The 26,074-nt window shown below is 35.5% G+C and overlaps 2 protein-coding genes across 3 annotated transcripts; one reads left to right on the top strand and one right to left on the bottom strand.

Annotated features, from left to right (window-relative positions):
• The first annotated feature begins 8,461 nt into the window (after positions 1-8,461).
• Positions 8,462-16,024, top strand: LOC132609156 (uncharacterized). Of its 2 annotated transcripts, none has more exons than XM_060323019.1 (9): positions 8,462-8,790; positions 10,710-11,626; positions 12,398-12,974; positions 13,077-13,160; positions 13,647-13,844; positions 14,466-14,551; positions 15,198-15,297; positions 15,500-15,598; positions 15,683-16,024. In XM_060323019.1, the coding sequence occupies exons 2-9, from the start codon at positions 10,713-10,715 to the stop codon at positions 15,743-15,745; spliced, it is 2,121 nt and encodes a 706-aa protein (XP_060179002.1). In that variant the 5' UTR covers positions 8,462-8,790; positions 10,710-10,712; the 3' UTR covers positions 15,746-16,024. The 2 variants fall into 2 exon arrangements, with proteins under 2 accessions (XP_060179002.1, XP_060179003.1); XM_060323020.1 differs by having other exon boundaries at positions 8,462-8,860.
• Positions 16,025-18,049: 2,025 nt separating this feature from the next.
• Positions 18,050-22,847, bottom strand: LOC132609240 (3-ketoacyl-CoA thiolase 2, peroxisomal). The gene is made up of 14 exons (XM_060323117.1): positions 22,687-22,847; positions 21,013-21,089; positions 20,750-20,834; positions 20,535-20,661; positions 20,340-20,438; positions 20,169-20,236; positions 19,941-20,048; positions 19,781-19,858; positions 19,558-19,690; positions 19,376-19,472; positions 19,057-19,180; positions 18,875-18,983; positions 18,479-18,562; positions 18,050-18,364 (listed from the first exon to the last, which is right to left on the bottom strand). Exons 1-14 carry the CDS (start codon positions 22,780-22,782, stop codon positions 18,255-18,257), a joined length of 1,395 nt encoding a protein of 464 aa, XP_060179100.1. The 5' UTR covers positions 22,783-22,847; the 3' UTR covers positions 18,050-18,254.
• Between the last annotated feature and the right edge of the window lie 3,227 nt (positions 22,848-26,074).

Raw genomic sequence — 26,074 nt, 5'->3', positions numbered from 1 at the left:
AACAACATCATCATAAATTAAACTTAAAACTAAAATCACAACATTCTTAATCATCATCAGAATAAAAGTCCTCAATATCGTCCTCAGAAAAATATTGGCGGTTTATCTTTTTTCAGTAGATGTTAGCTCTCTATCAGTTGATGATGCTTGTTCTTCGGCCAACTTTAGCATGTAAAATCTACATCGTATTACCAGCATTCTGTTGTTTTCTTTTCTAATCCTTTGTATGGCAAGCTCGCAAGTTTCTGGACCTACTCGAGGCATGGTTATTGAGTACCTTGTTGGGATTTGAGTATTAAGACTTTCCAAGTCACGAACAAGACGTTATGATTCAGCAAGCAGATGTGATCATTCTCGGTGTAACCACAATAATATTCTCGCGGATCTGAATATTTCACACTACAAAAATCATCATTACGCTCTATAAGAAGGTGGGGATTTAACTCGTCTAGTTTGAAATCACTGGTATCACTTGAAAAACTGCTATGATTTGAACTCTCATCATCACTGCTATTTGGTTCTTTTGGACGAAGTAAAGACCAAGCTAAGTTTCTACTACTCGACATTGAATACGTTGTAGTTTAATAACAAAAGAAAGTGCTACTTATATAGTTGCGAACCCCCATGTACCCCTAGTTATGTGAGAGGAGGGGGTGGTCTTTATGACCCTATCTACTTACTTTATATAAAAAAATATTAATCTTCATCGGACATATCACAGTCTGAATCCCACTTGGATCTAAATCTTATGCTACCATGTACACCATATTCTACCCTAAGGTAACGTATTTGCATCCGATTGTTCTCTTCTCGAAAATGGTTAAGAGTAAAATTAAACTCTTGTGGAGTTCCACAAGGCATTGACATAGCACTTTTTTGGGCGTTTAAGCCCTACTGATGCTAACTTTGCTCCAGTGTTGCAGCCTTCCCAACACGCCAATTCCATTCCTCTGTCATCATATTGTTATAACGTTGGTTGTATATCTCATTCAGGTTGTTCGGGTATTAAAAAGCTTCACCCAATTCCCATGCCCTACCCATTGCATCGAATATGTCTCCTGGTGAGAATGATATAACACGACTAATATCTCTAAATTGGTCAAAAAATGACATAGTAACTCAATTTTGTGTGGAATTTTATGTGGCTGGTAGTTATTGTCAAATTACATTATATAACACTTGCTGCATGAAACCCAAAATTTGATTCGAATTAAGACGTTTTTCTGTATTACAGCTGAGGGTGACAACATAATGCAGTGATGTAGCTCAGTAAAATATTGATAACGCAGTAGACTACTGCGTTATTCTGACATAAGGTAGTATTTTACTGCGCTATTCTGCCACCCACTGACATAACGCGGTTAATTCATGCGTTATGCAACACTCCGTACTTAATTTGCAAAATAACGCAGTATTTTACTGCTCTATTCTGCCACCCACTGACATAACGCAGTTAATTCATACGTTATGCAACACTCTCCGTACTTAATTTGATTTGACGTAACACTGCAAGTGTTACAACTCGGAGAATTTTCCGTTCATGCACAGTGAATAGACTGACGAAGGGCACGACGTATATGATGTTTTGATAAGTAAGAAATAACATTTGATGATTCTAAATGAGATTTCAAAGACATGTGAGGTAGGAGACGGAAGTTGTTCAGGAAAGCAAGGTATAGGTTGTGTGTCGGGAAATATTTACGAGTATCGAGCTAATGTTGACTTAATGATGTCCTAAGGAAGAGTTATAATGATCCTTAGATTGGTAATGAAGTGTTAAACAAGTGTCAAGAAGGTTCCATAAGGATCGAAGATCAAACGAACGTCGGAAACGATTTAAGAGAAATGGGGTTATACGACCGCTTATACGGTCCGTATAAGGGTCCGTATAACACCTAATAGAAATTTTGTTTCCCTGATGGTGAACCACGGACACTTATACGAATCGTACAATGTTATACGGACCGTATAAGTGGTCCGTATAATGCCCGACGGACTGATTAAGTTGCAAGTATAAATACATGTTCCCACTTTTATTTTCTCATTCTTTCCACTTCTCTATCTCTCTCAATACTTCTAGAGGGTTCTAAATATTTCATCAACACAAATTCAAGACAAATCAAAGGTTCATATCATAAATCCAAGATAATCAAGTGCAAGAAACTCATTAGGGTTCATCCAAGACAAGAAATCCCATTGGAAGTGGAACTAGGGTTGTGCTCAAGTGAAGTGTTTCCACTCAAAGATCATTCCCACACTATCAAAGGTAAGTTTTATGATCAATTCATGTTATTTAGAGTATTGAGAGGTTGAAAGACTTGGATTATAGAAGGAAATAGAAAATGGGTTACAAATATGAGAATAGTGACATTTTTTAGTAGTAACTTAATATGAATCATGATTATTTGTATGTTACGAGTATAGTTATATTATAAATAATATTAAGAACATAGGAGAAACATTATATGAGGATGAAGGTAATGTTGTATTATGACCATGGCTATGGATGCCCTTGAAATGGAAGTAGGAGAATTGAATAATGTATGGTTGATGAAGATTATTGAGTATGATATTATGGATATTGTTATTGACGTTTGGGAGTTGATATGTAATATGAGAAAAGTTGAATAAACAAAGGAAACGCTGTCCAATTTTCTCTAGCATTAGTAAGCACGCTCATATAATCGAATAGCTAATGTTGATGCGAATTCCCTTGAAGGTAGAGACGTGAGCATTGAAGGAGAACAATCAAGCGGTAGAGTAGCTAAGCAAAAAGGTATGTAAGGCTAGTTCCTTCTTTCTAAGGCATGACTCCTATAGCATGAATCCTTCTATCTTTCCATGATTTTTCTACATATCGGAAATTATGAGTCTACGATTATGAAGAGCTTCATACAAGATAAAGAAAAGAGATACGTTATGAGCATGACAATACCGATGATGAATCTAAGTCTAGAAGTCCTAAAGCTCATGATACGACATTCCTACGAAACTAATGATCCTTATATATGATTCCTACGATATTATTTTCCCTACTTCTCCATGACTTTCTTACATTCCGGGAACTATGAGTTAAAGTTGATAAAGAGCTTCTTATGAGATAAAGATGAGAAATATATCATGAATACGATAATAATGATGATAAGTTTAAGCCTAGAGATTCTAAAGCAAGATATGATGTCTATGAAGTTAATGATCCTATTTACGATCTCTTGATGTTGTTCATGGTGTACACTCATCTTAAAATGTTAGTTCCTTCAAGGTGAGATATGATGAATATGATCACTCCATAATGTAATCGGGGGTTCTCGACCTTATGTCACCCCGATATTGTTATAGATTGTCTATAAGCTCTAATGCATGCCCTATGGCAAATGTTCCGGAAGAATTACTAGTCTATGTTCATAGGGGATTTCATATGAGATAAAGCTAAGAGATATGCCATAGATACGATAATGGTAATGATGAGCCTAAGTTTAGAGATTATAAAGTCTATCATACAATATTTTTTACGAAGTTCATGCTACGAATATGATATGATTTTCATAGATTGTCTTTAAATTCAAATGCATGCTCTATGGAAAGTTATGATGAGCTTATGAGATATATGTGATGGCAATGATGATGATGAGATATACCGAGCCTTGTTATGGCCGGGTACGGAAGACATGTATGTGATATTGTCGAGCCACTACGTGGCCGAATACGGATATTGTCGAGCCACTACGTGGCCGAATACGAATAATGTTTAAGGTGTATGAGCAGATACGGTACTATGATATATATATATGATACGATGATGTATGCACTATGATGATACATGTATTATGATTATATATGATATATGCATGAAAGGTATCCACCCTTAAAAGTTACGCAGGTTATATCTTCGTCTAATGTCTTATGATTTCTCTATTATGTTCATTTCAGTGATGCCTTACATACTCAGTACAATGTTCGTACTGTCGTCCGTTTTCTTTGGACGTTGTGTTCATGCCCACAGGTAGACAGGGAGGCGAGCCAGATTTATAGAAGCCGATAAGCAGACTTTTGAGAGCACTTCATTATTCCGGAGGTGCCGTTGATTTACTATTTTGTGTACATATGTTTTGGGCACGACGGGGTCCTGTCCCGTCCATATGTCTAGTACTCTAGTAGAGGCTCGTAGATACATATGTGTGCGTACCATGGTCTCACGATTTCCTTATTGTATGTATATTATTTTGATAGCCGAAGGGCTTATGTATATAAAGGTAATTATGTTCAAAGTGAAAAATGATTTTCCTATGATTTGAGTATAAGATTAATGAATGAACACTTGATGTGGACGATGGGTAATGGTACAAGTAATGCTCGGTGGTTAGCCCCGGGTACCCGTCATGGCTCCTAGTCAGGTGGTGACAACAAGATACACTAATTGCATGCATGCGTTGGTTGAATATTCAAACTTCAAATCTTATTAATACAGAATTCAAATGAAAGAAAAAATTCTAAGTTTCATCCAATTTTTATCACAAATTCTAAGTTTCATCCAACTTTTACATTTTGTACTCCTCCTAAATTAGTCAAAAAATGGAAGATGTTCCAAAAATTAGAGTTTTTTTTATTCTGGGACGGACAAATTATATTCGAGAAAAATAATTTGTGCTATGATTCTCCCCCAAAATACCATGTTAAGTTTTCATTTGACTTAAAATTATCAAAACTACTCTAAGCCTTGTATAATAGACTACAAGTTAGTAGGAGTGATTTTGATTTAAATATAATTGAAAGATATCCAATGTCATTTACGCCGCAAGGTATAACTAGTTATGGACAGTGGTACATTCAAGACGATGGTTCTTTGACAGATTATTTGAAAGCGCCTTATGATTTTAGGGAATGCATAACTTTAAACGTCCTTGAAATGTACATAGAGAAGATCCCCATTAATAGACTTGAATTCATGACTAGGGCTCCTCGAGAAGCCCGAAATAAACCTCTTCGGGAAGCCCCGTCTAGAATTCAGGCCGAAGTCACTCAAGCAGAACCTACTTATGAACACAATTACCCTGACATGAGTCCTTATGAAGGCATTTTGACGAGCCAAATGCCTCTGGATAGTTTAAGTCAACAATTTGATGGGCAGTGGTAAATATTCATTTTTTACATTATTATTATTATTATTATTATTATTATTATTATTATTATTATTATTATTATTATTATTATTATTAGTGGCATTTGAATGCTACTAATGATGTTAATTATATTATTTAGGGTTATACATCTGATATGGATCATATCGGACAATTCTCTCAATCGGGATGGATGAATTAGGTCAGAACATCCTCAGCTTATCCCACTACTCAAAACGATGGTCCTTCCTCAAGTTTCGGTGTTGTGGATTACTATCGGTACGTCTATTTTTTTAACATCAATAGTATTATTTTATGTGTAGTAGTTAAAATACTCTACTTTCTTATGTAGGAAGAATGTGGTGGTTGCACCAAATTATAGGCAAAGACCCGCTATGGATGGTGTGGATTAGCCGAACTATATAGTGACATCATCGAGTAATAGTGAGGAAATACCTAATGTGGAGGAAAGTGAAGATGAAGAAAGTGAGGATGAGCCTCAGGTTGGAACTAATACTCAATATCAACTAGAACTATTGCAAAGACATGATGAACAGTTCGGCACACCAGGAAGAACTGAATTCACAGCACCCATTTGAACAACAAGAGTCGACCCTGGTTCAGTGGCATTCCGATGAGATCCCCTATCTTGATTATCTTCAAAATCACCCAGATGTCTTTGTCTTTACTAGGGATGATGATCATATTCGGCGAAGTTTGTGGAAAGAGCCACTGGATCTTGTAAAACAAAATGCTCGTATTGAAAAAGGCATGATTTTCATCTCAAAAAAATCATTGCAAAGGGCTGTTAAGATTTATTGCATCCAGGGAATGAGAGAGATCAAAGTTGACGATTCCACACGAAAACTTTGGCGATTGGTCTACAAGCGAAAATATCAAGGTTGCGAATGGATGCTCCGTGGTAAGGAGACTGCTAAAAAGGTGTGGACTATTTCAAAGTTCTACACAAAGCACACTTGTAATATGGGTGACCTCGAAGATGATCATTGCAATCTAGATACCAATATGATTGTTCATGTGTTAGTTAGCGACATTAGAAAAAGGCCAAGGTATCCCTTTCGCCTAAGTTTATTTTAATTGACATTTTAATACGATGTTCCTCATTGCTATATGCTGATATTTCAACTTATTCAGCTTCCCTATCAAAGATTGTATTACAGCCGTCCTGAAAGTATATCGTAGGAGGCGGAAGGCGTATCTTGGGCGTAGGTGTGCACATGAGATAGTCTATGGCAATTGGGAGGGCTCTTTTAAGAAGTTGCCGAGATACATGACGACTTTACAACACTTCAATCCTGATACTATTGTTGAATGGAATCTCAAATCGAAGCCCGGTGTGCCTGATAATATTTTTGAGTTTGTGTTTTGGGCATTCAAACCATGCATTGATGGTTTTGCTCATTGTCGGCCTGTAATATCAATAGATGAAACACATGTGTACGGGGAATACGACATAAAGCTGCTAATTACAGTTGGAATGGATGCAAATTGAGCTACATTCCCTCTAGCTTTTGCAATTGCAACTAATGAGAGCATTAGTACATGGGGTATGTTTTTGGACCACTTGAGGCAACACGTTATTAAGGATCGCATGGGAATATGTGTTATATCAGACAGAAATGCTGGCATATTGCACAATATGTTTAATCTGCAGGGGTGGCAGCCACCCTTTGCCTACCATTGTTATTGTTTAAGGCATTTGAAAGCAAACTTCCAAAAGGCATATCGAATCACAACACTTTGCAATTAGATGTGGGCGGCTGCAACAAAGCATCAGGAGAAGAAGTTTCACCTGCAGATGGAGATTATTAGGCGGGCGAATGAGGAAACCTTCCACTGGTTGAATGCAATTGATAAAGATAAATGGACATTACACCAGGATGAATGTAGGCGATGGGGTATGCTGACAACAAACAGCTCTGAGTCATTCAATGACTTGTTGAAATCTGCACGTGAACTACCCGTCACCGCAATGGTGAAAATGACTTTTAAGCAGGTTGTGGAGCGGTTCGTCAATAGATCAAAAGAGGCCAAAGCATTTGCGGAAGAAGGTCTAAGATGGATGCCAAAACCATCAAAAGTGTTCGAGTACCACAAATTTAAGGCTCAGCAACACGACCGGATAGAGTACAACTATGCAGAACGCATATTTGAACTCACAACAAGTGTGCACCAAGGTAAAGGAGGTAGCGTCAATACAATTTGTGAGATTCCAAGAGCATGCACATGTGGCAAGTGGCAATCATATCACATGTCATGTTCTCATGCCTTCAAGTGTTTTATCGGAATGGGAAAGAACGTCTCCCCATACATGGCTAAGGAATAGACAGTTCAAAATTACGCAAAAACGTATACTGAAAGGTTCTACCCACTTGTAGCGAGAGTTATTAGCCACCAGATCCATTTTCCATGATTGCAAATAAAGCATTTATCCGTAAATTCAAAAAGAAAACATACTCCCGTATTCCTAATAAAATGGATGTTCCACTAGGGAGAACACTCGAAAATGCTTATTTTGCAATTATGTTGGTCATGATAAGTGCAAGTATTCCTTACGGCATGGTGGTCAAACTACATCTCGCGGTGGAAGTACCTCTCCTGGTAGAGGAAAGTTTCGTGGTGGTGGCATATTTAGTGGTGGTGGCGGCACATCTCGCGGTGGTGACAAAAGATCAACTCAAGGGCATTAATTGATGAATGTTTTTTTTAAGTTTTTTTCTTTCTTTGATGATTGTATTTAAAAAGTTTGGGTTTGTTATTAATGAACAAGTTTAAGTATTTTCATATTGTTATGAATGATGCAATTTAATTATTTTGAGATTGGTATGAATGCTGCAATTTTGACTAAAAAATAGTACACTTAAATCTAAACCCTAAATCATAAAGAACTTAAAGCTAATGACACCAAGTCTTCAAGCAAAAATAGAGTTCGAGCATTTTTCAACCACTAAAACGGCAATCCGAAGTTTTTTTATCCTTGATGTATTGAGCCTATCTTATTAATCGCACAAAAATAAATAGGGTTCTATATAAAATATTGAAGTTTCGAGATCCCCAAGCATGATGAATCTATGATCAAAGTACGTTAAAAAGTGTAAAGAAAGAAGAGTTAACCAAAAGAAAAAAATGGGTTATCCTTTAGAATTATTGCGCTAAAGGAGTTAACGTTGCCGTTACAGTTAACTCCTTTAGAGCAGTTAAATTACTGCGCTAAAGATAGTTTTGTATTTCTTTTTTTTTGTTGAATATATTTTGGTTTAAAAGCACTTTTTAGGGATCATTTTAGTTCCGGACTCCTTAAAGTACTTATACTTTGTGTCGGGGCGCACGGTAATTCATGTACCTTAGCCTATCAAAACCATTGTACATGACACTCACCCCTTCAACAAGAGCGTGAAAACACAAACACTCTAATCTAAACTATCTTTGACATATCCACCGTTCATACTGGCGCGTATCTACGCTTCCTACATCTGCGAGTGGAATTAGCACTCCACAAATTCAAGATCCTCTAAGGGGTAGTTTGGACATGGCACTGTAACACCATCTTCTTGCAAATCAAACCCTAAATTTGCATTTTTGCTCTTTTTTCATCTCAAAATCAAGAATTTGTATACATAAATTTGTGGGTTTTGTTGAATTCACTTCAAAGGTTTGTTCTTTATTGGATTCTTGATTATATTATCCATAAATTTGTGGGTTTTGTTGAATACACTTCAAAGGTTTGTTCTTTATTGGATTCTTGATTATGTTATCCTTAATTTTTCATTGATTTTATTTTCTTTTGTTTTCTGTTTGAACACAATAATTTGAATTGGGTAATAAGAGTCTTTCATTTCCATTTCCGAGGGTCTTTCGGAAACAGCCGTCCTACCTTGGTAGGAGTAAGGTCTGCGTACACTCTACCCTCCCCAGACCCCATGATGTGGGATTTCACTGGGTTGTTGTTGTTGTTGTTGTTGTTTTAATAGCAAATGGGGTTTACCCATATGTTGGTTCTTGGTATCTGCAAATTTCATTTTTTTTCACTGAATTTGTTCTTGTGCATAAAAAGTTTAATCTTTGTGGTTATATGTGATAATTCTTTGGCATGTCTAAGTGTTTTCAGAATTGTTAGCATTTGCTGAATGTTTGTGATTATATTTTCATTGATATCTAACTTTAGTTTCAGTGTTGATGTTCTTTGAAATTTATATTCATATTTTGATTTAATTTATAGTACTATATTTATGGGGATAAGTTAAACTTAATCTTTGATCAAAATTTTCGATACATAAATTTGTGGGTTTTGTCGAATGCCCTTCAAAGGTTTGTTCTTTATGGATTCTTGATTATGTTATCCTTAATTTTTGATTGATTTTACTTTTGGGGTTTTGTTTTTTGCTTGAAACACAATTATTTGAATTAGGTAAGCAGAATATTTCATTTCCAGATTTTTCCTCTTTCATATCAAATGGGGTTTACCCTTAATGTTGATTCTTGGTGTTTAGAAATTTCATTTTTTCACTGAATTGTAACAAGTTCATTAATATAGTGGGGAGATAGTGATTTGTTGTTTGCAGTAGTATATTGTTTATAAAAGATTTAATCTTTATGGTTATTATGTTATTAGTTTTTTTTTTTTTTTTGCTTGAAACACAATTATTTGAATTAGGTAAGCAGAATATTTCATTTCCAGGTTTTCCTCTTTCATATCAAATGGGGTTTACCTTTATGCTGGTTCTTGGTGTTTGCAAATTTCATTTTTTTAATTGTTCCCTTTGCTGAATTATAACAAGTTCATTAGTGGATAGTGATTTGTTATTTATATTAGTATTTTGTGCATAAAAAGGTATATGTGATAATTGTATGGCATGTATATGTGTGTTCCGAATTGTATCAGTGTTGTTTTTCTTTGAGTTATTCATATTGTGATTTAATTTATAATATTTTTTGGGGAAGTTAAACTCAATGTATATGTTTGTTTTCTTAAAAGAAAAAGATAAACTCAATCTTTCTATGATTTGAGAATTTTATGTATGTTGAATATTTGAGTTTTTTGATCAGCCTATATTCAACTCACGAATTCCTTTTCTTTGAGTTGTTCCTGTTTAATATAAATGTTTGGCTTTTTTCTTTTCGATAAGGATGTTTGCCTTTTCTGTTTCCAGACAGAGTTCTGATGCATGATGCTGCTCGACAGATTAAGCGTGGAATTTTCACAAAAATCTTTTCCTTTTTTTTTTTTTTTTTTTTTTTTTGCTCAAGTGATGGGGTAATACTTGCAATGTTTAGACAACACCAAATAGTGCAAATTAGCACCCTCTAGTATACTATAGTGTGGATTAATTACACTAACACGTATAAATGGGGATAAACACATTCCTTTTTTGGATGTTAACGGTTCTTGTAAACACCCCAACTTGTTTGAGACTGAGGTATCATTGTTGTTCTTGTGTTTGTCATTTTTGCGCTGTTAATTATGATATTTTGACTTGTTTTGGCGCCTTATATGATCTGTGGGCTAGTTTTGTATTAGTTACATTTGTCCACCACCAATGTGATATATCCACTTGCGGCTGTGTTGTGCAGATTATGGATCATGATAATCAATTGGATGTTCCTGATACCCCTAATAGATTAGCTGCTAAAAATCTGAATGGGAGGAGGTATGTCAATGTAGAGAGTGATTTATCTACATTAGGGCATTCAGGATATGGGAATGTTGCTGCTGAGAATGGAAATCAACTTAATGTTAATGGTTTTGGAAGACGAAGGTTGTTTATGCGTCCTCCAAGAAATATCACTAGCTCCACGAAATCTGAATGCCATGCTAATTCATCAGCTATTGGTATGGGGGATTCTTTGCCTTCAAGAAATGGTGTTCCATTCATGGTTTCCTCCATTCCTAATTCCAAGGAGAAACATAACTTGCATCTTGCAAAAAGCGAAAACACAGAATCAAAAGGTCAGCAAGACCATCCTGTCATAGACTTGACAAAACAAAATGGGTCGACTCATGTGTTTGTTAAGGCTCCTACAGTTGGAGTTCAGGATATTGGTCAAGTTGAAAAATGTAGATTGCGATCAACACCATCCAGCAGTGCCAGCAAAGGAAAGGAAACTGCTGATTTAGTTAAACTTGGTTCAAGTCTTAAATCTCATGGAGAAAAGGATTCTGCCACTGATGCGCAACTTGGAGCTCGTAAGGATGGTTCTGTATCTCTTGTTAACTCACCAAGAGTAATTGGGCAGAAAAGATTGGTCCGAAATGGATGTATATCCCCACATAACATAGCTAAGGCCAAAAAGCCAGCTGGGATGGAGGACCGCAATGTTTTAGTCCATGGGCTAACTGATACCAGTCTTACAGTATCATCGGCTGGTACAATTTCAGATAGTGCTAAAGAAATGAAAACTAAAGATGATATCTCTACCGTAAAGGGTAAGGAGGTGGTAATTCATTCTTCTCCTTCGAAAGAACGTGACACAACACATACATCTAGCAGGTATGTATTTGGTGAACTATATCTATTCACAGGAAAGATAGTTTTAATTCAGTTTACATCAAATTTACTAGCTGTCCAAATAGGGAAAAATGACTTCTTCTTTTTTTTAACATCTTCTATGACATATTAGCATAGCGTGCATGTCAAGATGTACGACAGTGTAAGACCTGCTGAGGATCTACACTTTGATAATCAACGTGGAACACAGTTTAGCTTGTTTTCATGTATGGATAGATGCATGAATTCAGCCATCTGCACAAGTGATGCATCTAATTTCAGATCTGCATTTGGACATATTTGCTGTGCGGAAACCAATTCAGGAAAAATTATCTGTGCTTTGCGTACTCTGTTTTGGCTGAAATGAGCTTTTTTTGTAAGTGCTTGCTGCATCTTGTTGTATGAGATATTACTACTCCTATGTAACTTCAGAAATGAATATGTGACGTTATTCTAGTCATTTTACACTATTGCTATCGTACCTAAGTTTGTGTGAAGCAGTTATTGTACCTTTGCTCTCTTCTTATCGATGTCATAAAAGATTGCTATTTGGTTAGGTGATTTAAGTTGCTTTATCATTCTTCATGCTTTAGAAATATATTTTCTTATCCTATATTAGAGTTGTGATGCTATAGCAACCTGCTAGATTTTTTCTTTTTATTCAGTAGCATAACTTTCTGATTTCCTTTACTTTTGACTGTTAATAAATGTCCAACTATTAACTATTGTCCTCGTAAAGGTCTCATCAGATTTTTTTTTTTCATTTGAAACCAGTGATTCCAGTAGAGACTTGTTCAGACACTTTGACGAATCAGGTGGATGGAGAAGTACGCGTAACCGTAGTTCGAACATGGACTTGTCATTGTCCAATGTGCGCAGGACTTCAGAAAGAGATAGTGGTCAAGATTCAGCTTCTAATAGTCAAGATTCAGCTTCTATTAGACATGTTTCTGGTGTATCTGCAGGGCCGAAGGAATCCCCTCGTGGACCTCAGTGTCGCCTAATTAATGGACATCGTACTGCACCAAACACAGTTAAGAAAAGACTAAAGCAGGGACCTGCCTCAAGCAGCCATGGTGAATGTTCCACTTCGGTGTCTAATGATGTAGACGTCGTTTTGCTTACCTCACCTGAAAGTAGGGTTAATACAAGGTCCACCAGAAACCCAAGTCATGTAGGTACAGGCGTAGGACCAGTGATTGATGTGGACAGTCCCTCCTCTAACACAAGACATGAAGGCTCTAGTAGGAATGAAGATGCCAGAGCCAGTCAACTAGAAGCTGATGAAAGGCTCGCACGGGAACTCCAAGAACAGTTATACAATGAGGTCCCTTCCTTCGGGGGTGGCGAGGTGGTACTCTTTATGAAGAATAGTTTTAGTTGTTCTCCATAATTAGCTGTTGTCTTCACATCATGCTTGGATGTTTGATAATTTTTCTCTTCTTCCCAACAGATTGATGAAGATGTAGCCTTGGCTTTAGTGCAGGAGGATTTCTTACGTGCTTCCTCTGGATCAGAGAACCAATTACCCGGTCTTGTATGTTGGGTTTCCTTAATTTTTATTCTCCTCGTATACTTTCCATCACTTCGTAGTAACATATGTGCCACCTAGGTCTAATATTGATATTAAAAAAAAGGGCAGCCCGGTGCACTAAGCTCCCGCTATGCGCGGGGTCCGGGGAAGGGCCGGACCACAAGGGTCTATTGTACGCAGCCTTACCTTGCATTTCTGCAAGAGGCTGTTTCCACGGCTCGAACCCATGACCTCCTGGTCACATGGCAGCAACTTTACCAGTTACGCCAAGGCTCCCCTTCCGGTCTAATATTGATATTGTCATCTGATATTCAGATATCTATACATGATGTTCATGTTTGAAAGCTTTATTAAGTTCAAAACTAATAAAAGAAAAGGCTTTTAATTCCTACCCTGCTTTCTTCCTGTAATGATTGTGCCTTGATCTCTGACTAAAATTCTCTCTTTTTCCTCTTGTCTTATTTTTGGGATGTCGGGATGTTGGTTTAGAATGGATCATCGGTCACAAACGTACGTAGAAGGCAACCAAGAAATGCACCCAACATATCTCGTAGAGCTTCTCAAGCTCGGGCGTCTACCTCGAATAGGATGGCAAGGTTGAGGAGCAGTTTCCCTGGACAACCTCGTACTATCTCATCTTCTAGAGGAAGAAACTCACTGTTTCCTCCTAACATGGATGTGGACATGGTATTTATTTCTTTCACTTCTCGTCATAATTTTGGCCAGTAACGAAATATTTGGTCAGCTAAAGTTGTATTTCTTGTTATTTTACTGCGGCTTATGTTCATTTGGCTACACGTGATGACCTTTGTTAAAAAATATTTCTTCTATTATTTGGTGGACCCATGAATTGCTTAAGTGACTTTTCGTGAGGCCCATATGGATAAGTAGATGTCAATGGACAAATATAAACACTATTTTGCTGGTGACTGGCATTTATAATATCACTACTTACCAGTTGCAAAAAAAAAAAAAAAAAAAAAAACAAAACAAAACAAAAACCTCTCATGGAACCAAAAGCTCGCTCTAGAAGCTCTTTATTACTCTCTTCTGGGTCTGCTCCTGTGGCCTGATTGGTTCTTCCGGTCTCCACCTTTCTGTTCTTTGCTTCTTTCCAAAGAAACCATCAGCTTCTTCCAAAACAATTTCAGCGTCAAGGAGATGCTCTTTCCACCTTACTTATTAAAAGTATCATTTAACAAAATGATGGAAATGGGGACATGTCTAATTGCTGACCCTATATTTGCTTAATGTGTGTCCACGTTATCTGGCCGAGAATGTATAATTTACCTTTTCTGAATATTTCAGAGGATGCATATATTGGAAACATTAGAGGCTTTCAGTAATATGGATGTTGATAGTAATCTCCTTCAGACGCAGCGTGACTTCAATGAGTAAGATTTCTTATGTTTATCAGTGTCCGCGTGTTCTTTCTGATAATTAAATTAACTTTTGTTGCATTAAAATGTAAAAGGAGCCATTGGTGACTCAGCACTCAAAACACTCTTAAATGTATATTTTTGTATGATATTATTAGAAATTCCCTCCTCCTCCTATATCCTAAGTAACACAAATTTGATCCTCTCTGAAGTTAAGGTCCAAGGGTATGGGTCATCCGAGGGAGAGATGATTTTTGTGAATGAATTGTCTACGTGGTGTTAGCTTCTTTGTTCTTTAATGTGATCCCGCCTTATTTTTAAATATATAAGTGCGGTGTCCGGGCCATCTTGCGCACACCTTGACTAATTCCACAGGATACCTGTCGGCTGTCACCTCCCACTAGCAACAGGTACCAGGTAACTCTGTCCACAAAGGCTAGGACAAATGGGAAAAAATCACCTGGTGTTTGTTTGTCTCTGCTGCGATTTGAACCTGAGACCTCATGGTTCCCAATCAACTTCATTGACCATCAGGCCACACCCTTGGGTGCTGTGATCCACCCTTATACTGGCAGTATTACCTCATTTTTAGCATTATTATCTTGGTTTGGGCAAAATATTTTCTGTTCTGTCTAACATGTCATTCCCTTCTTTGCTTTAGGAATGACTATGAAATGCTATTGGCCCTTGATGAGAATAACCACCAACATGGTGGTTCATCCGCACGACAAATCAACAACTTGCCACAGTCAACAGTTCAGGTAACTGCAATCTCCTTAAAGTATCGAATTCTTACCTAAGATTAAGCCGATCTCCCGACGTTCTACCATAATATTCAAAGAAGTGCACATACAATAGTTATCCACACTAGGGACATCGTTAAGTATAGATGTTGGTTTACCTGCTGCTTCAATCAGTGGGCAGCAGGAACTGCATGTTGCTTACCCTCTTTATCCCTTGCAGAACGAGAGTCTTCAAGAACCGTGTGCTGTTTGTCTTGAAGCTCCTACCATGGGGGACGTTATCCGCCATCTTCCTTGCTTACACAAGTTTCACAAAGACGTAAACTTCTGAATTTTCTCGCCTCGAGTGTTTTATTGTTTGTTAAAGCAACCAAATTACTAACAGTCATTGAACCTATTGCAGTGCATTGACCCATGGCTGAGTAGAAAAACATCATGCCCAGTTTGCAAGTGTTCAATAACTTAACCTGCTGTAGAGATGATAGTTGGAGTTCATGCCAGTTGCAGCTAGATTCTGATACAATCTTTTACTTTTCAAGGTTGTTCAGAACAAGTTTTTTCTTTTGCTATATGGTTTCTTGCAATTACTTTTTCTATACTTGATATCCTCAAATGCATAGTTTAAGGTTTCATTTAACGACGTAAAAATAGACTTCTTACCAAATACAGATGTTCATTTTTATGATGTTGATGAGTGATAGCACATACTAGTTGTTGGTCTTGCATGGATGTAACTTCATTTTGACATTCTTAACTTTCATGTTTCCGGATGAATGTGATTTACGCATATACCAATTCGCTCGCTAATTGATAAAATAATTTAGAATGATATTTTTTTTCCTCTTTGCACTACGATAAAAAGGAAAATGTGATGTCTCAAGCTGTTGATCTAGAAACTTGGAAGACCAAGGAGGTGAATGGTGTTTATTAAAAATATTATCTGCTAATTCTGGAAAAGAATAATAAGTAATTGCTGAGATATGCTAAACTTGCTTTTGTGCCAGCTCGAGATCAAAACGAGTTGCACATACGCTCTACTGCATGTTCCTCAACACTGGGAGCATCATGAACGGGAATTTCATGGCAATTCCAGTAGGCTATCTTGTATTTGGACGCTTTAACTGTTCAACCATGGATATGAACATATTTGACAAATACCAATTCATACTAGAGAATGAGTAAGGGAAGACCCTTTGATGCTTTTGCATAAGCTCACCATAGGAGAAGGAAATAATTTTCACTCTAGCTGGTGGACAAAGTGAGCTTTGGTTTTGAGTAAATTCCGAAGTTGCCGAAATTGGTTATGATACTACTTGGATTTAGAACGATTACTTCTCAACTAAAACCAATGGTTCTTCTCTTGTCATTCTTTAGTCTTTACTAAACGTTCAAGAACTGTTTTTTTTTTTCTTATTTTTTGGGTCAAGCTGGTCCATCAAGTGTAGGTAATCAAATTGGCATCTCTTGGTGTTGATTTCATAATTTTGGTCCTAGGCCGTTGGCTAAGTTAGTCCTTCAATGCGACTGGTGAGATGTTAGTTCAGTCATTTGCAATTGGCTGAGCTCAGTTTCCACTCTCATGAAAGACTGACTTAATCTTTCTTAGGATCCCTATTTTACCAAATTGTGAAAACACTACACTTGAAAAGTTATGCTTTCGAACAATGGTAGGTTATATTTTAACACTTGTAATAACTTAAAAAAAAATTTAGGTCATAAACTACTGTTTTATCATAAGATATTAAATTCCACAGATTTAATCTTTAGGCCGTGGTATGAAGGTTCATAAATTACCAAAAATAGAATCCGTGAATTACAACAAAAAAATAAAATAAAGGCAAAAGACATAAATTAACCTTTAAATTATATCTCAAATGTCAATATCACACTTAAACATTACACACTTAATATATGAAAAAGTGATATTATTTATCCCCTGAGAGCTGATGTGGCACAATATATAAAAATAATAAAAAAGGAGGCGCGTTTTGGTTATATATTATTTATTTATCCTTTTTTTTTAATTGTAAAATTCAATTTTTTGTAACCCCCACCCTTCATTTTCTTCTTCACTTCCACCTCCGCCGGAGCTCCGACGAGCTCGTCTCCGGCAGCGACCCACCAGCTCTTCTCCGGCAACGACCCAAGAATAAGCATCATCGTTTCCTCTCCAAAATTGAGCATTTGAAAATAACAAGTCTACACACATCATGGTCTCCATTAGTTTATAGATTTACTCTCTTAATAAATTGAGATTTCCTTGCTGATCCGACCATATTCTTCATTTTCTACTGCAACATTGGGGGGGGGGGGGGGGGGGGGGTTGGAGGAGAAGAGAAATGGAGAAGAAGAAGTGATAAAAAGAGTGTTTATTAAAGTCAAATTTTTTTTCAGTGATAATTTTTCATTTCAGTATTAAACTATTAAAAATTAAAAGATTTCTGACATGACGCTATGTAACACCTCCTACCATGTGATTAGTTTTCAGCTCTCAGAGAGTAAATAATATCATTTTTTCATATATTGAGTGTGTAATAAATCACTAGCAAAATTTAAGTGTGATATCAACATTTGAAATATAATTTAAGAGTCAATTTATGTCTTTTGTCAAAAATAAAATAAAAGACTATTAAATAACCGATCACAATTCCACCTTACAAAATAACTCTTGGTGTTGAGTGTCTTTTTCACTTGATGGTTGTCTTTGAAGGTTTTGATTCTTCGCTGCTAAAAACTTACCCGCACTCAACTTATAATCAACCAAGTGATGTAATGAAGTAAAGAACATATAACTGCTCTTAGATTAATAAACATAAAACAATCCATGACAGCAATAACCAAAATACAGGGGTCTTCCAACCAAATTAATGCAATTTTAGAAAACATTTCTTCCAAGAAAATGTCTCAAGACTACACTTATTGTCGTTATCTGTAAATATTATTTAATGAAACTACTGTATATGCCTCTCTCTCTTTTAAAGAGCATCTTTGGACAGAAGGTTGTGGCTTTCAATTTTACGAGCATTGCGTAGCTCATCGCAGGAATCTCCTCTTTCAAACACTGCTGCCGCCCCCATTCCAGTGCCTGTTGTTGAATGCAAAAAACAACGTGAGACAACCATTCTAAAGATCTGTATGTGGAATTTCATTTCTGGGTATTGGGTGTGAGAGCGGAAAGGTAAGGAAGGATTAATCGTACCTATGCACATGGACACCACACCAAAGCGGCAGTCTTTTCCACGACGCTTCATCTCATGTAACAGTGTTGCAACACATCGAGCTCCTGTTTTGACATATAGAAAGTATATCTCATGAGAATAATCATTGATGTGAATTAACTACCAAGGCTAACAAGTAAAGTGGCTCAAAGGTGGAATATGCCCTATATGTACTTAAAACATTATTGATCTGATAAGATTGTTGTTAGAGCTGGTAAAGATAGACGGGAATATTCACACCCCTATTTGATCAACTGAATGCAATATTATCATATTTCTAAACTCACAACAATGTATTCTGGTACAATACATACTCTCATACATGACGTTTTTAATTAACCACCATGATTATTATTCTAAGACACCGTCAAATTTACCTGTAGCGCCCAAAGGATGACCGATGGCCATTGCACCTCCATTCACGTTGATCTTCTCTGCGTCAAGTTCAAGCTTCTTCCGGCAATAGACATACTGTGATGCGAATGCCTAAAAAAGAACCATAGTCAAGAAACTGTACTATGCATAGAAGATAGAGAGCATATGAAATTAAGTAGATTACCTCATTTATCTCAAAGAGATCAATATCTTCAAGTTCAAGGCCTGCAGATTTAACAGCAGCTGGAATTGCAACAGCTGGACCAATTCCCATAATCGCAGGGTCTACACCAACGGCAGCAAAAGTCCTGCATGAACACTGGGAGTTAGTTCTCTTTTAAGACAAATAATAGAATAAGATGCAAAACATATACTACACTCTTTACCTGACTAAGGTCAGGTATGACAAGAAGGAATTGTGAAGAAAGCCATAAGACTTTCTGACTGTGAGCAACATCACTCTAACTACATATGGCATACAAGAATTAGAAAGGGAAAAAGACCTGAATACACCAAGGATAGGCAGCCCCTTTTGCATTGCAACACTTCTTTTCATAAGAAGTACAGCTCCAGCACCATCAGTAACTTGGCTGGAGTTCCCTGCAGCAAAGAAGAAAACTTCATTAACCAAAATCAAGACTTAAAGTTACATCTCAGACCTGAATAATGAAGATCATCAAATTACCAGCAGTAGTAGTTCCACTCTTCTTGAACACTGGCTTCAATTTCGCCAAGTCTGCCACAGAGGCATTTGGTCGTATTCCATCATCAACAGAGATCGTTACTGGTCTCTCATCCCCGGTTTTTGGGTCAACAATCTTTAACAGAAGACAGCAGAAACGTAAGAGGGTATAGTTGATATAGCTATTAACGGATTCCAAAGAGATTATAATTTAGACGGTTGCTACCTTTGTGGCCACCGGAATTATTTCATCTTTGAATTTTCCAGAAGCAGTGGCCGCAGCAGCCTTACGATGTGAATCAACCTAGCAACAGAAATAAAAATGAGATTAGAATATACGTCGCCAGATAGACATGATCATAAATTGATGGGTCTATTTAACTTACTGCAGCCTGGTCTTGTTCCTGCCTTGTCACACCAAAACGGTGCGCAACGTTCTCAGAAGTAATACCCATAGGAAGAAGACAGTCTTGAGCTTGTGCCATTTGCTTAACCTGAGATCAAATGTTATAGGTTATGATGATCCTTCCAGTAGAACTCATATCCAAAAAAAATAAGCCTAACAATATATAAAGAAAAGTGACAGAATATGCTTTCATAAAACAAGGACATACTCTTGGGTTGACTGATCCTTCCCATGCCATTGGGTTTGTGGTCATGGACTCCAATCCAGCACCAATACCTGATTAGTTGGAGGCAAGTTAGCCAACATTACAAATGGAGAAACACCATATCCATGGGATACAGTTACAATAAACTTATAGTAAAAAGAAATGGTAACACACCAATGTCATAAAATCCAGCTTTAATAGCTGCAGCTACATCAGCAACTGCTTGAAGGCCTGATGAACATTGCCTGTTTACAGTTCTAACTGGCACAGTTTCTGCTCGAGAGAAAGATAAATTAGCATCTTGAAACAAGAACCTCAAACATGAAATGATGAACTTCACAACATGACAAAAATTAAACAAAAAATTACCAGGGAAACCAGCATAAAATGCAGCCATTCTGCACTCGCTCGCTCTCTGGGAACCTGGGGCCAACACTGAGCCGACAACAATATCCCCAACTTCACTAGGGCTCACATTAGTTTTTTCCATCACCGCCTGTAGTGAATGGTTTAAAGGAAGAATAAGAGGTAAATAGCTTCGATAATCTTGACATTAATCCACAACTAAGCTTAGGGTAACCCACCTTTAAAACTGGAGCAAGCAAATCATCAGGATAAGTATCCTTGAACCCTCCTCTCTTTGCTTTGCAAAGAGGAGTCCTATATGCACTGCAAGGAACAAATAGGTTCTCACTGTAAGGATACGGCTCATTCATCTAAGAAAACCACATATGTTTGGAAATGAGAAGTTGAAACAAAAACATGAAAAATATGAACTAGCAAAGTTGCAGCTCTGGTATCAACTCAGAAACTGAAGCTAGAGACGTCATCAGCTATGACAACTTACGCAACTATGACGACATCATCTCCAAAAACAGAAGTCCTCTGGTAAGCAGCACTGTCTCCAGCAGAGCAGACAGATGCCTGGTTGAAAATTGAGAGAACATAAGGAACAAAAGATATAATGAATTGCTTTTTTAGGAAACCAGATGTTCGAAATTAAGACAACCCTATTTACCACTCAAGAGAGTAATAGACATCTCATGGAATCAGTGATTCACAGTGAAAGGAGTATTCAAGAACATGCCGATCAACCAAAATAAGACTCAAGTATACAATAAACACATGCCATAAAATTAACTGAACATTCCTTTAGTTATTAAACATCTAATTATCATAGTTCTGCACAGGATTGAACATAATAAAGACATATCCACCATTGGACGTATAGGATTCCATCTGTGTTGTTCAGACTCTTCAAAAATGTTGACCGGCGCGTGACAGAACCTCCAAAAGTAGTGCAATTTGGAGGATCCGACACCGTGCAACAGTATTTTTGGAGAAACAAGAGATTTAGAACTTGCTCAGCATTTTAACTTATCAATCATAAAAATAATTTCCTTATATCTAAAACGAAAAAATACAGCAACTTGAGATGTCCCTTATGTAGTTCTCAAATTTTTAGCCTTTAATTTCAGAAGACCAATTAATACACCACAGGTGGTATCTTCTTAAAATTGGCCTAATTAAGCAGGGGCAATAAACTTCTGATGGTGGGGTTGGGGGAATGTGTTTCTTCACACAACACAAAGTAAGTTGTCAGAAAGAAGTTGCAACTTGTAATTTTGAAATATTACTAAACTGTAAGTTGTAAACTTCCTCTTATATATTCAAGAGGGGAAAGAAAAGAAAAGCAAAACACTAGTACTTCCTCCGTCCCAATTTCTGTGACACACTTTCCTTTTTAGTCTATTACATTTCTTTATCCAAAAATAATTTAACTTAAAACTTCCCCTATTACCAAATGATTTACAACCACAAAAATATGTATAGCTTGTTTTAGACCAAATGTTTCAAAACTCTTCCTTCCTTTCTTAAACCTGTGCCTAGTCAAACTATAACACATAAATTGAGACGGAAGGAGTACTACTATTTAAAAAAAGAAATGTTAAAAAAATGAAGTACAAAAGGTCGTCATCCAAGTCATAGGCTTTTGTTTTTCCATTCCCAATTATAGTATTCATTACAACTGTACCACAGCATTCCAAACAAAAGAAATTAATAGATCATCAGATCTGCAGCAAAAAATAATTCTACTAACAGTATAAAAGCACTATACAACATGAAACAAAAAGTAGTAACTTCCTTATGGTTGGACCTTCCACCTATGGATCAAATTCAGTAAAATACCCACCTAAAAACTTCTCATACCATACCAAAAGACTCAAACTTTGGCTCAAACAATATATAAATGAAACCAATAAAACCATATACAAATCTGAAACATATACTATAGCTGAAAATTTCAACCAATTGATCAAAATCAACCATACTCTCATCGAAAACCAAATCAAAAAAACTACCTTGAACACATCGAATTGATAACAAGAAACAAAACACACCCAATAAAGAAAAAGTGCAAATCAAGAACAAGCACAGATTCACACACAAAAACAAAACCATAACACTAAATTGAAAAGCAAAGAATAAAAATGAAATTGAAATGAGAAAAAGAACTCACAGAAATGGATGATTCAATGTTTTCCAAAGAAGAAGAAGTCTGTGAAGGACGAAGATGATGAAGAAGAACTCTTTGTCTCTCTATTGCTTTTTCCATATTTTCAATATAGAGAGATACAAAAACAAAATTGTTGTGATCTAATAATATGAGCTGATTGTCTACTTTTTTTGTGTGTGTATTTATATAGTGGAAAGAGAGAGAGAGAGTCGGTATGTTATGTGTGTGTATAGGGATTGTCAAAATTGGAGAAAACGTGAAAGTTTATCCTAAAAGGATGGGTATAATGGAACAAAGATAAGACTTGTAGCCTGTTTGGCTAAGTTTTAAAAATTGCTTATTTTTTTAAAAAATAATTTTAAAAAAAATATTTTTATCTAAAAACAGTTTGTGTTTGGTCAATTAATTTAAAAAGTACTTTTGAGCAGTAATTAGTGTTTGATCAAGCTTTTAAAAAGTGTTTCTATGTGTATTTTTCTCAAAAGTACTTTTCAAAAAAGTACTTTTGGACAAAAGTTATTTTTTTTAGCTTCTGAAAAACTGTTTTTGCTACTCCCAACAGTACTTATTTTCTCCCAAAAGCTTGGCCAAACACCTTATTTTTTAAAAAATAAATATTTATTAAAAAATAAGTATTTTTGGGAAAAAAATAAACTTGGCCAAACAATCTATTGGTGATATTTTTATTGGGTTTAGGGAGGTAAATGACAAATATTTTGTCATTATTTTTGGTGGCTGTTGGCTATTAAAATTTAATTTCTTCGTTTTTGGCGATTGATATCTACGCTCTAGTTCTCTAGTTTGATTTCTTCAATCTGATCTTTTTCATTTTTCTGCGCGGATTGCCCTTCAAAGGCACTTTTTGCCCCTCAAATTGGTCAGCCTTTAATTTTGGTATTTGCTTAATATCCAAAGTTTGAGTTATACGTGGCCTAACGATATACGTGGCCTAAAGCCAAATCTTTCTCTTTGTTTTGTAAAGATAATTTACGGATCATCTTATACCTATCTAGATTAATATTCACTTTGTTATGTGCTATTTTCCACCACTAAAGATATATAATAACTCTATTCATTCAAATTTAAATGAATATATTTGTATAAGAAACATCTATTGGCGCGGTTACGATAATGTATTTATAAATTCTCATAATCTAATAATCTCAATTTGTACCACTAAGTAGATGTCAAAGTAATTTCATATATTTAGAATAATTCAATCTATTTTCAAGTGAAAAAAATGTTTTAATCCACTATTTATATGAAATACTCAACTCTACAAGGGACTTCATCTTTTTAAAATTATCAAAGTCGTCATCACTTTGTTCATTTTTATACATTGCATAATGTTTATTACTCTCTAATTCATGTGACGATGTTTGGTTGGGCACATTATTAAGAAAAAAGAAAGATTCTTGAAAATTATGGTCTAAAATAACTTATAGAAATTTTGTAACTATAAATCATCTCATATGTTAAAACGAAAATTTTAAAATTAAAATTTTCTCAAATATGAAAAATATCATTCTTTTTGGGATTGACTAAAAAGAAAAGAATGTTACATAAATGGAAACCAAAAGAGGATAAAATTTGAATTATGTGTTTCAATAACCTGTCACATTTCAAGAAAACAAATATAAAATTTAGTCTCTTTTATTCATAATTTTATAATATATTCCTATAAAATAAAATTTTGGGCCCTCAATTTTGGGGGGCCCTAAAGCAATTGCTTTAGTGGCTTCCCCTAAAGTCGGCCCTGGTTTGAGTTTGAATTTCAGCTTAGTTAAAAAAATAATTGCAAGACAGAGGTTTAAAATCGCAACCTAAGGCCTAATTTTAGCTCGAATAGGCCTAACTTTGCTACGAATTCTGTCTTGCAAATTTTCTTTTACTGAGCCAGAATTGGAACTCCAAACCTCATGGTATTAGACGAAAGACAAAAATTAAAAACCATCAATTTAAGGGGCAAAAATTAAAACCAGTGCCTTTGAAGGGTAATTGTGAAAATGACCTGATGTTTTTTAAGGAAGAAATGAGAACTTTGATACTTCTCCCCTTCCTCTACGTATTTCCGTCATAGTGTTTTAGTTTGAATAAGCGTGGAGTCTAAAAAATTAATAATATTTTTTTTAATTTTGTAGTCCGAAATTAAAAGGGTGTATAATGTATTGAATTTTTTTTTTCGTCTTGTGATATAAACTTAACATGTAGGATGTTTAATTGTCAACTTATTAAATATAAAAAAGACACTTTTTTGAGATAAATCAAAAAAAAAAAAAAAAAAAGGTGAGACTCATAAATTGGGACGGATGTAATATATGGTTTACTCGCATGCCATATTCACATCATGCGTTTGGTTATAAACCATGCGTTTGAATTTAAAAATCTTTATGATTATTATTTATTAATATACATTTTTATTTTATTAAATTATTTAACTATAATAATTTGTATTATAAACACTCGGTGCAGGCAAGTCTTCATTGTATTTTTTACCTGAGCACACCCCTTTAAAGATCACTCACCTAATTAAAAAATATATGTATATGAATTACAATACCAAATTAAAATATACATGATTTGACTTCAATTTTGGTATCTGTTTGGAAAATTTATGAATATGAAATGTGATTATGATATATTATAATATATAAAAATTTGTTAATCGTTACAAACTATAAATAGATGAATGAAAATTTCAGAATCTGATCATAATTTTTAAGAAAGAATTTAAAATTATTTACATATAAAATTAAATAAATTGAAGGCAAAAAGTCATTTTTGAAGTAAGTTTTTAGTACAGATCTACACATTTTGCACCTTCAACAATCTCACAAAGAGTTGAGTAATCTGTGCAACTACTTGAAGGAATTAAAAGCATATTTGTATATGTTGTTTACACTGAATTATATTAATATATTTGCTTAACTGATTTAATAAGATGAAAATATTTTTTAATTAATCACGGTTTAATGAAAAGAATATTATCCAAAGACGTGTCATAATCTATTCGTCTAGCGTTAATGCCGTTATTTACCTTAGCTAATTTTGGAAATAATCAAAATGTCAGTGTCGTTGATAGTGAAAAGGAAAAAAAAAAAGGAACTTCAGTTTTGCACCACGCGCCGCAAGGGAGAGTGATAAATGAATGTCTTGATATGCGTGCCAAGTCGGGCAAAACGGGAGAAATTAAATCAGTTCACTCATCCGTTAGCTCACCAATTACGTCTTCGGCGGATCTAAGATATTCTCCGAGGATTTTAAAAAATAAAAATATAGTATCTAAAATTTGAACATGGAACCTTAATTTTGACCCCCTAAATCACTGAATCAATTTTTATTTTTATGTTTAGGGTGTTTAAAATCTATATATATATATATATATATATAT

This window comes from Lycium barbarum, chromosome 9, assembly GCF_019175385.1.
Source record: "Lycium barbarum isolate Lr01 chromosome 9, ASM1917538v2, whole genome shotgun sequence".
Taxonomy (NCBI): domain Eukaryota; kingdom Viridiplantae; phylum Streptophyta; class Magnoliopsida; order Solanales; family Solanaceae; genus Lycium; species Lycium barbarum.
Note: the sequence above shows the minus strand (reverse complement) of the source record. Positions and strands in the feature narration are given on the sequence as shown.